The sequence below is a fragment of the Buteo buteo genome, unplaced genomic scaffold (assembly GCF_964188355.1).
Source record: "Buteo buteo unplaced genomic scaffold, bButBut1.hap1.1 HAP1_SCAFFOLD_98, whole genome shotgun sequence".
NCBI lineage: Eukaryota > Metazoa > Chordata > Aves > Accipitriformes > Accipitridae > Buteo > Buteo buteo.
The window spans coordinates 1-19,030 of NW_027439261.1; the positions used below are offsets into that span (position 1 = coordinate 1).

General features: G+C 65.3%; 4 protein-coding genes across 4 annotated transcripts; 1 reads left to right on the forward strand and 3 right to left on the reverse strand.

Moving 5' to 3' along the window:
- The first annotated feature begins 1,109 nt into the window (after positions 1–1,109).
- On the forward strand, positions 1,110–7,143 carry LOC142027968 (dehydrogenase/reductase SDR family member 4-like). The gene is given in 9 exon segments (XM_075022115.1): positions 1,110–1,163; positions 1,166–1,233; positions 3,055–3,232; positions 4,436–4,537; positions 4,620–4,690; positions 4,810–4,861; positions 6,252–6,386; positions 6,774–6,829; positions 6,936–7,143. Coding segments are annotated over 9 exon segments (831 nt in total). The 3' UTR covers positions 7,051–7,143.
- Positions 7,144–7,965: 822 nt separating this feature from the next.
- On the reverse strand, positions 7,966–11,731 carry THTPA (thiamine triphosphatase). The gene is made up of 3 exons (XM_075022114.1): positions 11,612–11,731; positions 8,940–10,220; positions 7,966–8,157 (listed from the first exon to the last, which is right to left on the reverse strand). The coding sequence occupies exons 2-3, from the start codon at positions 10,135–10,137 to the stop codon at positions 8,003–8,005; spliced, it is 1,353 nt and encodes a 450-aa protein (XP_074878215.1). The 5' UTR covers positions 10,138–10,220; positions 11,612–11,731; the 3' UTR covers positions 7,966–8,002.
- Positions 11,732–16,140: 4,409 nt separating this feature from the next.
- On the reverse strand, positions 16,141–17,242 carry LOC142027948 (uncharacterized). The gene is made up of 2 exons (XM_075022104.1): positions 16,643–17,242; positions 16,141–16,540 (listed from the first exon to the last, which is right to left on the reverse strand). Exons 1-2 carry the CDS (start codon positions 17,240–17,242, stop codon positions 16,274–16,276), a joined length of 867 nt encoding a protein of 288 aa, XP_074878205.1. The 3' UTR covers positions 16,141–16,273.
- Positions 17,243–17,379: 137 nt separating this feature from the next.
- LOC142027947 (uncharacterized) lies at positions 17,380–18,767 on the reverse strand. The gene is made up of 2 exons (XM_075022103.1): positions 18,121–18,767; positions 17,380–18,090 (listed from the first exon to the last, which is right to left on the reverse strand). The coding sequence occupies exons 1-2, from the start codon at positions 18,763–18,765 to the stop codon at positions 17,380–17,382; spliced, it is 1,356 nt and encodes a 451-aa protein (XP_074878204.1). The 5' UTR covers positions 18,766–18,767.
- Between the last annotated feature and the right edge of the window lie 263 nt (positions 18,768–19,030).

The window sequence follows — 19,030 nt, forward strand, 5'->3', positions numbered from 1 at the left end:
CCCAGTACCCCCCTGTAGCCCTCCCAGTACTTTTGTAGCACCTTCCCAGCACCCCTTAACACCCCCCAGTGACTCCCAGTATGCCTTACCACTGCCCAGTGCCTCCCAGTACCCCCTAATACCCCCCCAGTACCTCCCAGCACCCCCTTAGACCCCCCCCAGTACCACCCCCAGTGCCTCTCAGCACCCCCAGTACCCCCCCAGTACCCCTTAAGCACCCCCAGGACCTCCCAGTGCCCCCCAGTACCCCCCTGTAGCCCTCCCAGTACTCTCACAGCACCTTCCCAGCACCCCTAACACCCCCCAGTAACTCCCAGCACCCCCTAATACCCCCCCCAGTAACTCCCAGTATACCTTACCACTGCCCAGTGCCTCCCAGTCCCCCTTAGCACCCCCCCAGTACCACCCCCAGTACCCCCCAGTATCCCCCAGTACGTCCCCAGTCCCCCCAGTCCCCCCCTCCACCTGACCTCCCCCCTCCCATCTCATTCCCATCGCCCCCGTCCCCCCCAGTCCCCCCCAGTACTTCCCAGTACCCCCCCAAGTACCCCCCAGTACCTCCCAGTACCCCCCTAAGTACCTCCCAGTCCCCCCCAGTCCCTCCCAGTGCCCCCCAACCTCCCCCCCACCTCCCCCCATCGCCACCATCCCCCCCAGTACTTCCCAGTACTTCCCAGTACCCCCCTAAGTACCCCCAAGTACCCCCCAGTACCCCCCAGTACCTCCCAGTACCCCCAGTACCCCCTAACTACCCCCCAGTGCCCCCTAAGTACCTCCCAGTCCCCCCCAGTCCCTCCCAGTGCCCCCCAACCTCCCCCCCACCTCCCCCCCATCGCCGCCATCCCCCCCCAGTACTTCCCAGTACCCCCAAGTACCCCCCAGTACCCCCCTAAGTCCCCCCAGTCCCCCCCAGTAACCCCCCGTACCCCCAGTCCCCCCCTAAGTCCCCCCCAGTCCCCCCCAGTGCCCCCCAACCTCCCCCCCCACCTGCCCCCCATCGCCGCCGTCCCCCCAGTCCCCCCCAGTCCCTGCCAGCCCCCCTCCGCTCCCTCCCAGTCGCCTCCCAGTGCCCCCCCCCCCCAGTTTCCCGGGGCAGAGGCCGTGGGGCGATGTGGGGCGCCGTGGGGCGGGTGGGGGGCAGCGGCCTGCGGGGGGTGGGGGGCGCGGGGGGCCCCCCGGGCCGGGGGGGGCGCTGGCGGGGAAGGTGGCCGTGGTGACGGCCGCCACCGACGGGTGAGTGACCCCCCCCCCCCCCAAATCAAACCCCGCCCCCCTGCCCCGCCCAACCCCGCCCAACGCCCCAGAGATCCCCCCAGCCCCATTGATTCCCCCCAGGCCCATAGATTCTTCCCCAGCCCCATAGATTCCTCCCCAGCCCCATAGATCCCTAGCCCCATAGATCCCCCAGCCCCATAGATTCCCCCAGCCCCATAGATTCTTCCCCAGCCCCATAGATTCCTCCCCAGCCCCATAGATTCCCCCCAGACCCATAGATTCCCCTCCAGCCCGATAGATCCCCTCCAGCCCCACAGATCCCCCAGCCCCATAGATTCCCTCCAGCCCCATAGATTGCCCCAGCCCATACATTCCCCCCAGCCCCCATAGATCCCCCCAGCCCCATAGATTCCCCCCAGCCCCATAGATTCTTCCCCAGCCCCATAAATTCCTCCCCAGCCCCATAGATCCCCCAGCCCCATAGATTCCCCCCAGCCCCATAGATTCCTCCCCAGCCCCATAGATTCCCCCCAGCCCCATAGATTCCCCCCAGACCCATAGATTCCCCTCCAGCCCGATAGATCCCCTCCAGCCCCACAGATCCCCCAGCCCCATAGATTCCCTCCAGCCCCATAGATTGCCCCAGCCCCATACATTCCCCCCAGCCCCCATAGATCCCCCCAGCCCCATAGATTCCCCCCAGCCCCATAGATTCTTCCCCAGCCCCATAAATTCCTCCCCAGCCCCATAGATCCCCCAGCCCCATAGATTCCCCCAGCCCCATAGATTCCTCCCCAGCCCCATAGATTCCCCCCAGCCCCATAGATTCCCCCCAGACCCATAGATTCCCCTCCAGCCCGATAGATCCCCTCCAGCCCCACAGATCCCCCAGCCCCATAGATTCCCCCAGCCCCATATATTCCCCCCAGCCCCCATAGATCCCCCAGCCCCATAGATTCCCCCCAGCCCCATAGATTCTTCCCCAGACCCATAAATTCCTCCCCAGCCCCATAGATCCCCCTAGCCCCATAGATCCCCCAGCCCCATAGATTCCCCCAGCCCCATAGATTCCCCCCAGACCCATAGATCCCCCAGCCCCATAGATTCCCCCAGACCCATAGATCCCCCAGCCCCATAGATCCCCCAGCCCCATAGATTCCCCAGCCCATAGATTCTTCCCCAGCCCCATAGATCCCCCCAGCCCCATAGCCCCCATAGCTCCCCCATCACCCTATAGCTCCCCCCCAGCCCCATAGCCCCCCCATAGCCCCCACCACCCCATACCCCCCCATGACCTCCATGATCCCATAGCCCCCACTATAGCCCCCCATCGCCCCATAGCTCCCCCAGCTCCATACCCCCAGCCCCATAGCCCCCCATCGCCCCCCCATCACCCCATAGCCCTCCCATAGCTCCCCCAGCCCATAGCCCCCCATGACCCCCATCACCCCATAGCCCCCAATAGGCCCCCATCTCCCCATAGACCCCCATCACCCCATAGCCCCCCCAGCCCCATAGCCCCCCATCACCCCATAGCGCCCCAGCCCCATAGCGCCCCATGACCTCCATCACCCCATAGCCCCCCATAGGCTCCCATCTCCCCACAGCCCCCCATCACCCCATAGCCCCCCCAGCCCCATAGCCCCCATAGACCCCATCACCCCATAGATCCCCATTTCCCCATAGCCCCCCCAGCCCCATGCCCCCCATAGACCCCATCACCCCATAGATCCCCATCTCCCCATAGATCCCCCAGCCCCATAGCCCCCATCACCCCATAGCCCCCCATGGCCCCATAGCCCCCCAACTCCCCCCCTGACCCCCATCTCCCCCCCCCAGGATCGGCCTGGCGGTGGCGGAGGGGCTGGCGGGGGCGGGGGCGCGGGTGGTGCTGAGCTCCCGCCGCGACCCCCACGTGGCGGCCGCCGTGGGGCAGCTGCGGGGCCGGGGGCTGGAGGTCAGCGGGGTGGTCTGCCATGTGGGGCAGCCCCACAGCCGACAGCGCCTCGTCCAGAAGGTGAGGGGGGGCACGGGGGGGGCTGTGGGGCGCAGTGGGGCGGGGGGTTATGGGGGGCTGTGGGGCGCAATGGGGCACCCATGGGGCTATGGGGTGCAATGGGGACATGGGGGTCCCATGGGGGGCTATGGGGCGCAGTGGGGTCCTATGGGGGGCTATGGGGCACGATGGGGATGTGGGGGTCCCATGGGGGTCGTGGGGTCCCATGGGGGGCTATGGGGCACCCATGGGGCTATGGGGCGCAGTGGGGCACCCATGGGGTTATGGGGCGCAATGGAGATGTGGGGGTCCCATGGGGGGCTATGGGGCACAGTGGGGTCCCATGGGGGGCTATGGGGCACCCATGGGGCTATGGGGTGCAGTGGGGCACTGGGGTCCCATGGGGGGGCTATGGGGCACAGTGGGGCACCTATGGGGCGCAATGGGGATGTGGGGGTCCCATGGGAGTTATGGGGTGCGGTGGGGTCCTATGGGGGGCTGTGGGGCGCAGTGGGGCACCCATGGGGCTATGGGGCACGATGGGGACATGGGGGTCCCATGGGGGGCTATGGGGCACAGTGGGGTCCTATGGGGGACTATGGGGCACGATGGGGATGTGGGGGTCCCATGGGGGGGCTATGGGGCAGAGTGGGGCACCCATAGGGCTATGGGGCGCAACAGGGACATGGGGGACCGATGGGAGTTATGGGGTGCAGTGGGGTCCCATGGGGGGCTATGGGGCGCAATGGGGACATGGGGGTCCCACGGGGGGCTATGGGGCGCAGTGGGGATGTGGGGGTCCCATTGGAGTTATGGGGTGCAGTGGGGTCCTATGGGGGGCTATGGGGCACAATGGGGCACCCATGAGGCTATGGGGCACAATGGGGATGGGGGGGGGCTATGGGGCACCCATGGGGCTATGGGGTGCAATGGGGCACTGGGGGGGTTATGGGGTGCAGTGGGGTCCCATGGGGCTATGGGGCAAAGTGGGGCACCCATGGGGTTATGGGGCGCAACAGGGACGTGTGGGGGGGTTATGGGGTGCGGTGGGGTCTCATGGGGGGCTATGGGGCACAATGGGGGCTATGGGGCGCAGTGGGGATGTGGGGGTCCCATGGGGGGCTATGGGGCACAATGGGGCACCCATGGGGCTATGGGTCGCACTTGGGGGTCGCGGCCGCCGCCCCGCCCCGCCCAACTCCTGGCTCCGCCCCCCCCCCCAAGGCCCTGGAGACCTACGGCGGCATCGACATCCTGGTGTCCAACGCCGCCGTCAACCCCGTCTTCGGCAGCGCCCTTGACGCCGACGAGGCCGCCTGGGAGAAGGTTGGCCACGCCCGCCACGCCCCGTTGACCACGCCCACCTAGCCCCACCCACCTTTAACCCCCGTCCCCGCCCTCCTCCAAGATCTTCCAGGTCAACGTGACGGCGGCCGCCATGTTGATCAAGCTGGTGGTGCCCCACATGGAGAAGAGGGGGTGAGGCGGGCGGGGCTCGGAGGGGGTGGGGCTTGGCCACGCCCGCCACGGGCGGGGGTGGTTGGCCACGCCCACCCGCATCGTCACGCTCCTCCCCCCCCCCCCCCCAACACGCGCAGGGGAGGGTCCATCGTGTTGGTGTCGTCGGTGGCCGGGTACATGCCCTTCCCGGTGAGGGGGATGGGTGGGGCGATGGGTGGGGCTGACGGGTGGGGTGATGGGCTCCGTCTCATGACGGTTGGGTGGATGATGGGATGGGTGGGGGGGATGGGTGGTGGGTTGATGGTGGGATGGGTGCTGGGGTGGGTGCTGGGCTCCATCTCCTGGTGGGATGGGTGCTGGGATGGGTGGTAGGATGGGTGCTGGGTGCTGGTGGGCTCCATCTCCTGGTGGGTTGGGTGATGAAATGGGTGCTGGGGTGGGTGGTGGGATGGGTGCTGGGATGGGTGCTGGGCTCCACCTCATGGTGGGATGGGTGCTGGGATGGGTGGTGGGGTTGACGGCTGGATGGGTGCTGGGATGGGTGCTGGGCTCCATCTCGTGGTGGGGTTGGTGGTTTGATGGGTGCTGGGTTGGGTGCTGGGATCCATCTCCTGGTGGGGTTGATGGTTGGATTGGTGCTGGGTTGGGTGCTGGGATGGGTGGTTGGGTTGATGGTGGGCTCCATCTCCTAGTGGGTCGGGTGGTGGGATTGGTGCTGTGTTGGGTGCTGGGTTGATGGTGGGATCCATGTCATGGTGGGATGGGTGCTGGGATGGGTGCTGGTGGGATCCATCTTGTGGTGGGCTGGGTGCTGGGCTCCATCTCCTGGTGGGGTTGATGGTGGGATGGGTGCTGGGCTGGGTGGTAGGATGGGTGCTGGGTTGGGTGCTGGGATGGGTGGTTGGGTTGATGGTGGGCTCCATCTCCTGGTGGCATGGGTGCTGGGCTGGGTGCTGGGCTCCATCTCCTGGTGGGGTTGATGGTGGGACGGGTGCTGGGATGGGTGAGGAGATGGGTGCTGGGTTGGGTGGTTGGGTTGGTGGTGGGCTCCATCTCCTGGGGGGTTGATGACGGGATGGGTGCTGGGACGGGTGCTGGGCTCCATCTCCTGGTGGGGTTGATGGTGGGACGGGTGCTGGGATGGGTGGTGGGATGGGTGCTGGGTTGATGGTGGGATCCATGCCATGGTGGGATGGGTGCTGGGCTCCATCTCCTGGTGGGATGGGTGCTGGGTCGATGGTGGGATGGGTGGTTGGGTTGGTGGTGGGCTCCATCTCGTCGTGGGTTGGATGATGGATTGGGTGCTGGGCTGGGTGCTGGGCTCCATCTCCTGGTGGGGTTGATGGTGGGACGGGTGCTGGGCTGGGTGGGGGGGTGGGTGGTCACGCTGGGTGGCAGGATGGGTGCTGGGCTGGGTGCTGGGCTCTGTCTGATGGTGGGCTGGGTGCTGGGCTGGGTGACAGGATGGGTGCTGGGCTGGGTGCTGGGTGGGATGGCCGGTTGGTGCTGGGCTCCATCTCCTGGTGGGGTTGGTGGTGGGTGGGGCGGGGCGGGGCGACTGACAAGTGGGCGGTGCCAGGCGCTGGGCCCCTACAGCGTCAGCAAGGCGGCGCTGCTGGGGCTGGTGAAGGCGTTGGCCCCCGAGCTCCGCCCCCGAGGGATCCGCCTCAACGCCGTCGCCCCCGGCCTCATCCGGACCCGCTTCAGCGCCGCCGTGAGGGGCGGGGCCCGGCGAGGGCGGGGCGGGGCCCAAGGGGAGGGGAGCCAATGGGGGGAGGGCTCGGCCGGGCGGCGGCGGGGCGGGGGCTCGGCCACGTGGGACTTTGTGGTGGATGGCGAGGGGGAGGGGGCGTGGCCTGGAGGCGGGTGGGGCCCAGGGAGGGTGGAGCTTGGACGTGGGGTGGAGTCTATGGGGGGTGGGGCACAGCAGGGGTGTGGTCTTGGGGTGGGCGGGGCCTCCAGGGGCGGGGCCCGGAGGTGGACGCCATCTAGAAGGGGGTCGCGGGGGAGGGGGTTGGTTTGGGTGGGGCTGGGCGGGGCCTGTAGGGGTGTGGCTCGCGGTGGGCGTGGCGGGGGGCCGTGACCACGCCTTCTCCCGCAGCTCTGGGAGGATGAAGCCACCCGGGAGCGGGTGATGGCCGCCATGGGGATCGACAGGTGGGACCCCCCCGCCGCGACCTTTCGCCCCGTGACCTTTCACCCCGTGATTTTCCACCCTATGACCTTTGACCCCGTGACCTTTCGCCCCTCCCCCCCCCCCCAGGCTGGGGACGCCGTCGGACGTGGCCGAGGTCGTGACCTTCCTCTGCTCCCCCGCCGCCGCCTACGTGGTGGGAGAGACCGTGGTGGTGGCCGGGGGGGCCCCCTCCCGCCTGTAGGGCGGGGCCGGGGCGGGGCCACGGGGCGGGGCGGATGTCGGGGGGGCGGGGTCGCCCACCCTCAATAAACGAAACGCCGGCGCTGGGAACGGCGGCGCGTTGCGGGGCGGCAAGATGGCCGCCTTGGGGCCAAGGTGGGGGACTCCATCGGGGCGGCCATCTTGGGGTGTGGGGCGGCCATCTTGGGGCGCCAACGTGGTGGACTCCATCAGGGCGGCCATCTTGGGGTATTTGGGGGCCATCTTGGGTCATCAACATGGCAGACCCCATGGGGGACGGCCATCTTGGGGTGTGGGGCGGCCATCTTGGGTCATCAATATGGTGGACCCCATTGGGGATGACCTTCTTGGGGTATTTGGCAGCCATCTTGGGTCACCAACATGGTGGATCCCATTACAGCAGCCATCTTGGAGTATTGGGTGGCCATCTTGGGTCATCAATATGGTGACCCCATTGGGGATGGCCATCTTGGGGTGTTGGGCGGCCATCTTGGAGTATGTCGGAGCCATCTTGGGTCACCAACATGGTGGACTCCATCAAAGTGGCCACCTTGGAGTATTTGGGGGCCATTCTGGGTCACCAACATGGTGGACTCCATCAGGGCGGCCATCTTGGGGTATTGGGTGGCCGTCTTGGGTCACCAATATGGTGTCCTCCATCAGGGCAGCCATCTTGGAGTATTTGGCGGCCATCTTGGGTCACCAACATGGTGGACCCCATTGGGGATGGCCATCTTGGGGTATTGGGTGGCCATCTTGGAGTATTTGGTGGCCATCTTGGGTCACCAACATGGTGTCCTCCATCAGGGCGGCCATCTTGGGGTGCCACCATAGCGCCCACCGTGGGGTGGCCATCTTGGTCCCCATCTCCATGCTGGGATAGGCGGCCATCTTGTCCCTTGGGAAACGGGGTGGCGACAGGAGGCGGAGGTGGGGGGGGTCGTGGGCGGGTTTTATTGGGGGTCCCGCGGTGGGTTTCCCCCCCCCTCCTCGTCCTCCTCCACTCCCTCCAGGCGTCCGGCTTCTCGCAGCAGCTTGTAGTAACGGGGACGGTGCCGGGCCAGGAAAACGCTGAGTTTCCCGGGAATCCGCCGCTGGGGCTCCACCCCTGGGGTCACGGGGTCAGCGGGGGTCACGGGGGCGGCGAGGTCACCGCGGTGGGGGTGGGGGGGGTGGGGAGAGAAAAAAGACACCGGGGTCGGGGGTGGGTGGGATTCGGGACGCCGCCCGTTGCCCCCCCATCCCTCCCGTGTGCCCCCATGTTCCCACATGTGTCCCCCTGATCCCCGTGACCCCCAAATCCCCCATGACCCCCATCTCCCCCCACATCCCCCATCTCCCCCATCCCCGTGACCCCCAAATCCCCATCTCCCCACATCTGCCCCCATGACCCCCATCTCCCCCCACATCCCCCATCTCCCCCCATCCCCGTGACCCCCAAATCCCCATCTCCCCACTATGACCCCCATCTCCCCCCATGCCCCCCCATCCCCGTGACCCCCCAAATCCCCACGACCCCCACATCCCCCATCACCCCCCAAATCCCCCAAGACCCCCCCATCCCCATGACCCCCCATCTCTCCCCGTGACCCCCATCTCCCCCCACACCCCTCCATCCCCGTGACCCCCCCAAATCCCCATGACCCCCATCTCCCCCCACATCCCTGTGACCCCCAAATCCCCTATGACCCCCACATCCCCCCCCACCCCCCCACCCCCGTGACCCCCATCTCCCCCCACATCCCCCATCTCCCCCCGTGCCCCCCACCTCCCTGTGACCCCCAAATTCCCCTCTCCCCCCAAACCCCCATCTGCCCCCTACCGCCACAACCCCCCACCCCGCCCCCTTGACCCCCACGCCCCCCCATGGCCCCCCCCCCCCAAACTCACCCAGGGCCCTGCAGACCCCCTCCACTCTCCTCCTGGCCGCCGCCACCTCTCGGGGTCCCCCCAGCACCACCTCCTCCACCTCCCCCAGCCCGTACCCGAAATCGGCCTCATCCAGCTCCACCCGCAGCCCCCCCAGGCGGGCGCTGCGCCGGCGGGTGACGAAGGACGCCGTGGGGCGCAGCCCCAGGGGGCCCAACGCTTCCCCCACCCCCCGCCAGGGCGCCGACGGCACCCCCAAAATACGCCGCAGCTCCGCCAGGACCCCCGCGTCGCCCCACACCTCCCGGTACGCCGTGACGGCGCTGGGGGGCGCGGGGGAGCTGGGGGGCGCGGGGGTGCCGTGGGGAGCTGGGGGGGCACGGGGGGTTTTGGGGGGGTTACGGGGGGGATCAGGGGGGCTGGGGGGCAGATTGAGGTGGCGATGGGGCAGATCAGGGCTGCTATGGGGCAGGTCAAGGTCGCTATGGGGCAGATCAGGGCTGCTACAGGGTTTGGGGGTGCTATGGGGCAGACTGAGGTCGCTATGGGGCAGATTGAGGTCGCTATGGGGCAGATTGAGATTGCTATGGGGCAGATCAGAGGTGCCATGGGGCAGACTGAGTTCGCTATGGGGCAGATTGAGGTCGCTATGGGGCAGATCAGGGCTGCTACGGGGCAGATTAGGGTCACTATGGGGCAGACTGAGGTCGCTATGGGGCATATCGGGGCTGCTATGGGGCAGATCAAGGTTGCTATGGGGCAGATTTAGATTGCTATGGGGCAGGTCAAGGTTGTTATGGGGCAGATCAGGGCTGCTATGGGGTTTGGGGGTGCTATGGGGCTGATCTAGGTCGCTATGGGGCAGACTGAGGTCACTATGGGGCAGATCAGCTCTGCTATGGGGTTTGGGGGTGCTATGGGGAGCTCTGGGGGGGCTCCTGGGGGTCTCCGAGCTGCTATGGGGCAGCCGGGGGCCGCTCCCGGCCGTTTCGGGGGGATCCCGGGCGGCTTCAGCGTCCGGACGAACGGTTTCGCTGGCGCCGTGGGTCGCCGTGGGTTGCCGTGGGTCGCCGTGGGGCGGGCGTGGGTCACCGTGGGGCAGCTTGAGCTGCCAGCCCTGCCCCTGGCGGTGCCGCAACCAGACGTCGGCTCGGCCCAGGGGGGCTGCGGGGCCGTCGAAATAGCAGTCGCGGAACGGGGGGATGTGGGGCAGCCCCATGGCGCCCAGCGCCGCCAGCGCCGCCTCCGTCCCCGGCCCCACGGCGAATTTCACCTCCACCTCGATGGGGCCGGGCGAGGGGGCTGGGGGGGGGGAGGTGGGGGTCAGACGGGGGGGGAGGCGGCATCTCCAGTGGGACCCCCGCTGCCCCACAGAGAACCTGCCGACCCATAGGGACCCCCAGTGCCCCACAGAGACCCATAGAGCTCTCCAGTGCCCCATAGAGCCCCCCCGTGCCCCCCAGCAACCCACAGAGCCTCCCAGTGCCTCCCGGTGCCCCATAGAGCCCCCCAATGCCCCCCAGTGCCCCATAGCACCCCCACAGAGCCTCCCAGTGCCTCCCGGTGCCCCATAGAGCCCTTCAACACCCCATAGAGCCCCCCAGTGCCCCATAGCACCCCATAGAGACTCCCAATGCCTCCCAGTGCCCCCCAGTGCCCCATAGAGCCCAACAGAGCCTCCCAGTGCCCCATAGCACCCCCACACCTCCCAGTGCCCACTGGTGCCCCATAGAGCCCTCCAACGCCCCATAGAGCCCCCCTGTGCCCCACAGAAACCCACAGAGCCTCCCGGTGCCCCATAGAGCCCCATAGACCCCCCCAGTGCCCCATAGATCCCTCCAACGCCCCATACAGCTCCCCAGTGCCCCATAGAAACCCATAGAGCCCCATAGCACCCCACAGCTCCCCAGCACCCCACAGAGCCCCCCAGTGCCCCATAGAAACCCCCAATGCCCCATAGTGCCCTCCCAGTGCCCCACAGCACCCCATAGAGTCTCCCAGTGCCCACTGGTGCCCCATAGATCCCTCCGACGCCCCATAGAGCCCCCCCAATGCCCCCTAGAAACCCATAGAGCCCCCCCCCAGTGCCCCATAGCACCCCATAGAGCCAACCAGTGCCTCCTGGTGCCCCATAGAGCCCCCCAGTGCCCCCCATTACCCCACAGAGCCTCCCAACGCCCCACAGAGCCTCCCAGTGCCCGCCAGTGCCCCATAGAGCCCCCCAGTGCCCCCTGGTGCCCCATAGATCCCTCCAACGCCCCACAGATCCCCCCAGTGCCCCATAGAGCCCCCCAGTGCCTCCCATCACCCCACAGAGCCTCCCAACGCCCCATAGAGCCTTCCCAGTGCCCCCCGGTGCCCCATAGAGCCCTCCAACGCCCCACAGATCCCCCCATAGAGCCCCACAGAGCCCCCCAATGCCTCCCAGTGCCCCATAGAGATTCCCAGTGCCCCCCAGTGCCCCATAGCACCCCATAGAGCCCTCCCAGTGCCCCCCAGTGCCCCATAGATCCCTCCAACGCCCCACAGATCCCACCAGTGCCCCATAGAGCCCCACAGTGCCCCACAGAGCCCCCCAATGCCCCCCAGTGCCCCATAGCGCCCTCCCAGTGCCCCCCGGTGCCCTCCAACACCCACAGACCCCCCCATAGAGCCCCATCGCCCCCCAAACATCCCATAATCCCCCGCGGCACCTTCCTCCCCGGGGGGCCGGTCTCCATGGCGACCCGCAGCTTTTGGTTGTTTTTGGTTTTTTTTTTTTTAACTTCCCCCTCCCCCGCCTCGGGTCAGTGGGGGGAGGGGGCCGCAAGGGATTGTGGGAAGACCCGCCCCCCCACCCCACGGCGTGATGGGATTGGGGGAGGGGAGAACCGCAAGGGATTGTGGGAAGTGGAGTCCGGGCGGAGCTGGGGGACTGGGAGCTACTGGGAGGGACTGGGGGGGATACTGGGGGGGGGTGGGGCCAACCGAGGGGGCGTGGCTTCTGGAGGGAGGGGCGTGGCCCAGGGCGGGGTGGGCGTGGCCTGCCATCGATCGTGGGGGTCCCGGGGGGAGTGTTGGGGGGGGGGGGATGGGCAGGTGGAGACAGGGCGTGGCAGGGCGTGGCCTGGCAGACGATGGGCCCCATAACCCAGCCCTGGCCTCACTGACGGATGCAAATGACATGCAAATGAGATGCAAATGATCTCCTCCCCCTCCCCCCTAACCCACTCTTCCATGGAATCAAAGACCCGGATGCTTGTGTTCCCCTCCCCCCCCCCCAAGTTTGTGTCTCCTCATTAACAGGCGCCGCTAACGACCTTGCTCCTTAACGAGGTAATTTGCATATGGGCGGGGCACATAGCACCCAGAATGCCTTGCTGCAGGGCATGACCCCACCCCCCCAACCTCTGTCATTCCTCCCCCCAACATAGGTCCCTGCCCACCCCCCCCCATGGATGGCAATGACCCCACCTCCTGCCCCCCGCTGGCCAATCAGGGGCTGGGAGCTGCCTCCCCCACCCAAGAGTCCCACCCCCACCAAGCCCCCACCAACCAGATCTCCCAGAATACCTCAGTACCGCCCCCCCCAAGATGGCCACCAGCCCCCCCATTGCCAAAGATATGTGGGCGGGACGAGCGAATCTCCAGCGCACGGGATTGGCCAGTAGGGAGGGACACCAGGCCAGGCCGACCAATGGGGAAGGAGCAATGGGTGGAGCTGAAGAGGGGCCCAGCATTGGGTTGGCCAATGGGAAGAGCCCCAGTGTTGGGTTGGCCAATGGGAAGAGCCTCGGCGTTGGGTTGGCCAATGAGAAGAGCCCCGGCGTTGGATTGGCCAATGGGAGGAGCCCCGGCGTTGGGCTGGGGGCCAAGGAAGACGACGTCCAGGTTGTGTCAGCCAATGGGAGTGGAGCTGGCGCGGCATTGGCCGATGGGGAGGGGCCTGACGCGGCGGCAGCCAATGGCGAAGGAGCCCGGCGCCACGTGGGCCAACGAGGAGCGCCCCAACGTTGTGTTGGCCAATGAAGAGCACTGGAATATACTGGGGGGCACTGGGAGCGTCCCCATTGACCAGCAGCTGCCGGGGGGGCTGGGCCTGCGCCGGCGGCACCACGGGACCCCCCCGCCCCCGCTGAGACCCCAAAACGCCGCCCGGGAGCCCAAAACCCCGCTTCTGTGCCCCAAAATACCCCCCGGGACCCCAAAAACCCGATTCTGAGCCCCAAAATACCCCCCGGGACCCCAAAAACCCCGCTTCTGTGCCCCAAAATACCCCCCGGGAGCCCAAAACCCCGCTTCTGTGCCCCAAAATACCCCCCGGGACCCCAAAAACCCGATTCTGAGCCCCAAAATACCCCCCGGGACCCCAAAAACCCGATTCTGTGCCCCAAAATACCCTCCGGGACCCCAAAAACCCGATTCTGTGCCCCAAAACACACCCCCGGCACCCCAAAATATCTCCCTGGGACCCCAAAACCCCACTTCTGTGCCCCAAATCCCACCCTGCACCCCAAAACACACCCTGGGACCCTAAAAACCTGATTCTGTGCCCCAAAACACCTCCCCAGGACCCCAAACCCCAACGCTGCACCCCAAAATAACCTCCCGGCACCCCAAAACCCCACTTCTGTGCCCCAAAACACACCCCCGCACCCCAAAATCCACCCTGAGACCCCAAAATCCCACCTCTGTGCCCCAAAACACCTCCCCAGGACCCCTAATCCCCACCCTGCACCCCAAAATACCACCCGGGACCCCCAAAACCCGATACTGTGCCCCAAAATAACTTCCTGGGATCCCAAAAACCTGATTTTGTGCCCCAAAACACCCCTCAGCACAACAAAATGCTCCCCAGGACCCCAAAAACCCGCTTCTCTGCCCCAAAATACGTCCCCGGGACCCCAAAACCCCACCCCGCACCCCAAAACACACCCCAGGACCCCAAAATCTCACTACTTTACCCCAAAACACCTCCCCGGGACCCCAAAACCCCACCCTGCACCCCAAAAACCTCCCCGCACCCCAAAACAGCCCCTGGCACCCCCAAATCTCACTTATGTGCCCCCAAAGACTTCCCCGGGACCCCAAAAACCCAATTCTGTGCCCCAAAACACCCCCCGCACCCCAAAACACACCCTGGGACCCCCAAAACCTGATTCTGTGCCCAAAACTACCCCCTGGCACCCCAAAATCCCGCTTCTCTGCCCCCAAATACCTCCCCAGGACCCCAAAATCCCACTTTTGTGCCCCAAAATACCCCTGGGACCCCCAAATCCCACCCTGCACCCCAAAACACACCAGGACCCCAAAATCCCGCCTCTGTGCCCCAAAATAACTCCCCGGGACCCTAAAACCCAACTCTGCACCCCAAAACACCCCCCCGGGACCCCAAAACACCCCCCGGGACCCCAAAATCCCACTTCTGTGCCCCCAAAATCCCTCCCCGGGACCCCAAAACTCCCCCCTGGCTGCCCGAACACCCCCTGGGACCCCCAAAACCCCACTTCTGTGCCCCAAAACACGCCAGGACCCCCAAATCCCACCCTGCACCCCAAAACACCCCACTTTCCCCCCAAAACCTTACTCTGAACCCCAAAACACCCCCCGGGGTCCCCAAAATCCCACTTTTCTACCCCAAAACACCCCCCGGGACCCCAAACCCCCACTTTTACACCCCAAAATCCCCCCGGGACCCCAAAATCCCTCTTTATTACCCCAAAATCCCATCACGGGACCCCCAAAAATCCCCCAGGACCCCCCAAAAAACACTCAACCCCCCCAAAAATCCTCCTCAAAATTTATTTGCCCCCCCCAACCCCAAAACGGGACCCCAGGCCCCGCCCCCACCCCCCAAATCCCCTCTTTTCCCCCCAAAACCCCACCCTGAAGACCCTCGGCCACACCCAAGCCCCTGGGGCCCCCCAAAATCCTTCAGGCCCCGCCCCAAATCCTTGGGGACCCCCCTCGCCCCTCCCAAACTCCACCCGATGTCACGCCCTCCCCCCCCCCCCAAGCAGGAGGAGAACGTCAAGGCGGCGGCTTCGGGCGGAGCCGGGCGTGTTTTGGGGGGATGAGGGGGGCCCCGCCCTGCCCCGCCCCCTGAGAAGACCTATCGGTGCCCCACGGGGCGGGGAGAGCTCCGCCTGGTCCGTCACCACCATTGGACGACGTCAACGCCGCGGCCAACGTCAACCCCGTGGTCAACGTCGGGGCCAACGCCACGGCCGACGTCAACACCGCGGCCAACGTTGGGGTCAACCGCACGGCCAACGTCAAGACCATGGCCAACGTCAACATCACGGCCAACGTTGGGGCCACCACCATGGCCAACGTCAACACCATGGCCAACGTCAACACCATGGCCAACGTCAACACCGCAGCCAACGTTGGAGCCACCACCATGGCCAACGTCAAGACCATGGCCAACGTCACCACCGCAGCCAACGTTGGAGCCACCACCATGGCCAACGTCAAGACCATGGCCGACGTCAACATCACGGCCAACGTTGGGGCCACCACCATGGCCAACGTCAAGACCATGGCCGACGTCACCACCGCAGCCAACGTTGGAGCCACCACCATGGCCAACGTCAAGACCATGGCCAACGTCAACATCATGGCCAACGTTGGGGACACCACCATGGCCAACGTGAACACCATGGCCAACATCATCCCCATAGCCAACGTCACCACCACGGCCAAGATTGGGTCCACCACCGCGGCCAACGTCACCACCGCGGCCAACGTTGGGGCCACCATCATGGCCAACGTCAACACCATGGCCAACGTCAAGACCATGGCCAACGTAAAGACTATGGCCAATGTCTAGACCACGGCCAACGTTGGGGCCACCATCATGGCCAACGTCAAGACCATGGCCAACATCAACACCATGGGCAACGTCACCACCATGGCCAATGTCAACACCATGGCCAACGTTGGGGCCACCACCATGGCCAATGTCAACACCATGGCCAACACTGGGGCCAACGCCACGGCCAACGTCAACGCCACGGCCAACGTTGGGGCCAGCGCCGTGGGTGACATCACCACCACAGCCAACGTCCCCCCCCGCCACGTTCCCCCCCAAGATGGCCGACCACGCTATCACGGCCACCACCACACCCGCCATAGGCGTGTCCTCCTCCAGCATGGTCTCCACCACCACAGCCACCGCGCTGGCCACCACCGCCAGCGCCACGGCTGCGTCCTCTACCACCACGCCCACCGATACCACGCCCACCGCCACGTTCTCCACCTCCATCGCCGCCGCGTCCGCCATGTTCTCCACCGCCACGCCCACTGCCGCCATGTTCTCCACGTCCACCATGTTCTCCATTTCCACGTCCACCATGTCCACCACCTCCATTTCCTCATCCTCCACCATGTTCTCCACTGCCACGCCCACCACCACCACGCCCACCACCTCCATTTCCACATCTGTCACCTCCATTTCCTCGTCCTCCATGTCCTCTACCGCCACACCCACCATTTCCACATCCACCACGTTTCTCCACCTCCATTTCCAGGTCCATCACCTCCATTTCCTCATCCTCCATGTCCTCCACCTCCATTTCCTTGTCCTCCATGTTCTCCACTGCCCCGCCCACCATTTCCATGTCCACCGCCATGTTCTCCACCTCCATTTCCTCATCCTCCATCTTCTCCACCACCACGCCCACCATTTCCACATCCAGCACCACGTTCTCCACCTCCATTTCCACGTCCACCATGTCCACCACCTCCATTTCCTCATCCTCCATCTTCTCCACCACCACGCCCACCATTTCCACGTCCTCCACCATGTTCTCCACCTCCATTTCCTTGTCCTCCGTGTTCTCCACCACCACGCCCACCATTTCCACATCCAGCACCACGTTCTCCACCTCCATTTCCACGTCGACCATGTCCACCACCTCCCTTTCCTCGTCCTCCATCTTCTCCACCGCCACGCCCACCGTTTCCATGTCCTCCACCATGTTCTCCACCTCCGTTTCCTTGTCCTCCATCTTCTCCACCACCACGCCCACCATTTCCACGTCCTCCACCATGTTCTCCACCTCCATTTCCTTGTCCTCCGTGTTCTCCACCACCATGCCCACCATTTCCACATCCAGCACCACGTTCTCCACCTCCATTTCCACGTCCACCATGTCCACCACCTCCATTTCCTCGTCCTCCATCTTCTCCACCGCCACGCCCACCATTTCCACGTCCACCACCATGTTCTCCACCTCCGTTTCCACATCCACCAGCTCCATTTCCTCGTCCTCCATGTTCTCCACCTCCATTTCCACGTCCACCGCCACGTTCTCCACCTCCACGTCCTCCACCTCCACCATCCTCCCGCCGCCCTTCGCCTTCCAGCTTCCCAGCGACCACCTTGGGCTTGGCCAACCAGGTGGCGGCGGTTTGGTTCCAGAACGCCCGGCAGAAGGTCCGACACCGGGGCCTCCTTCCGCCGACCTTCTCCGGCATCTCAAGGTCGGCTACGGTGACCACAAAGAGGAGAGAGGTGGCACCGACGTGGACGTGACCTCGCCGAGGTGGACGCGGAGCCGTTGGGTGGTTCCGAGGCGAAGCCGACGCGTCTGAGCGTCTCCGCGGTGAGCGCGACCCTCCGGAGCATCTCCAAGATGGCCACCGCCCCATCGTCACCAAGGCGGCCGTCGCCCCGCCGATGGTCCCACAGGAGGGGACGGCCCCGGTGGGCGTCTCCCAGGTGGCCGTGACCCCGCTTGAGTGTCTCCAAGGTGGCCGTGACCTCGTTGAGCGTCCCAACGATGGGCGTGACCTCGTTGGGCATCTCCAAGACCAACGTGACCTCGTTGAGCGTCCCAAAAATGGGCGTGACCTCGTCAAGCATCCCCAAACCAGGTGTGACCTCGTTGGGCATCTCCAGGACCAACATGACCTCGTTGAGCGTCCAAATGATGGGCGTGACCTCATTGAGTGTCCCAAAAAACTGGTGTGACCTCGTTGAGCGTCCCAAAAAACCGGTGTGACCTCGTTGAGCGTCCCAAAAAACCGGTGTGACCTCGTTGAGCGTCCCAAAAAACCGGTGTGACCTCGTTGAGCGTCCCAAAAAACCGGTGTGACCTCGTTGAGCGTCCCAAAAAACCGGTGTGACCTCGTTGGGCAACTTCAAGACCAACATGACCTCATTCAGTGTCCCAAAACCAGGTGTGACCTCGTTGAGTGTCCCAAAAATGGGCATGACCTCGTTGAGTGTCCGAAAAATGGCTGCGACCTCATTGGGCATCTCCAAGACCAACATGACCTCACTGACCATCCCAAAAACAGGCGCGACCTCATCGAGCGTCCCAAAACCCGGCGTGACCTCATTGGGCATCTCCAGGACCAACATGACCTCGTTGAGTGTCCCAAAAACGGGTGCGACCTCATTGAGTGTCCCAACGACGGGCGTGACCTCGTTGAGCATCTCCAAGACCAGCATGACCTCGTTGAGCATCCCAAAAATGTGCGTGACCTCGTTGAGCGTCCCAAAACCGGGCATGACCTCATTGGGCATCTCCAAGACCAACACGATCTCGTTAAGCGTCCCAACGATGGGCGTGACCTCGTTGAGCATCTCCAAGACCAACGTGACCTCGTTGAATGTCCCAAAAACCGGTGTGACCTTGTTGAGCGTCCCAAAAATGGGCGTGACCTCATCGAGTGTCCCAAAACCAGGAGCGACCTCATTGGGCATCTCCAAGACCAACAACGGGCGTGACCTCGTTGAGCGTCCCAACAACGGACACGCCTCCACCCAGCACCTCCAGGACCCCATTGGGCGGCCCCAAAGCTGACACCGCCCCATTGGACGTCTCCGAGACGGACGCCATCTCATTGACTGTCCCATCAACGGACGCGACCCCGCCCCGCCTGGCCCCCCCCCCAAGCGTGGCCATGAGGAAGGTCCCGCCCCCTGACCTCTGACCTCGCCTCCCTCCCCCCACGCTGTCAGGCAACCCCCCCCAAACTGTTTGTTAATCCTCATTACTTCTAATTAGCTTATTGGGGCGTTAATTGGCGGGGGGTGTGTGGTCCAAAACGGAGATAATAAACGAGAGCGGATTCGTACAAGGGTGGTGCTGGGTGGGGCGGGGCTTGATTAGTCCCTAACG

What these genes read in the sequence shown, in the direction of transcription:
- THTPA (XM_075022114.1), bottom strand. Translation starts at nt 10,137, where the DNA reads ATGGGGCTGCCCCACATCCCCCCGTTCCGCGACTGCTATTTCGACGGC. An exon ending in GGGGGTCTGCAGGGCCCTGG is followed by an intron (nt 8,158 to 8,939) that starts GTGAGTTTGGGG and finishes CCGTGACCCCAG; the next exon opens with GGGTGGAGCCCCAGCGGCGG.
- LOC142027948 (XM_075022104.1), bottom strand. Translation starts at nt 17,242, where the DNA reads ATGGTGGAGGTGGAGGACGTGGAGGTGGAGAACGTGGCGGTGGACGTG. An exon ending in TGGAGGATGAGGAAATGGAG is followed by an intron (nt 16,541 to 16,642) that starts GTGGTGGACATG and finishes GAGGAAATGGAG; the next exon opens with GTGGAGAACATGGCGGTGGA.
- LOC142027947 (XM_075022103.1), bottom strand. Translation starts at nt 18,765, where the DNA reads ATGGGACAGTCAATGAGATGGCGTCCGTCTCGGAGACGTCCAATGGGG. An exon ending in TTTTTCGGACACTCAACGAG is followed by an intron (nt 18,091 to 18,120) that starts GTCATGCCCATT and finishes ACACTCAACGAG; the next exon opens with GTCACACCTGGTTTTGGGAC.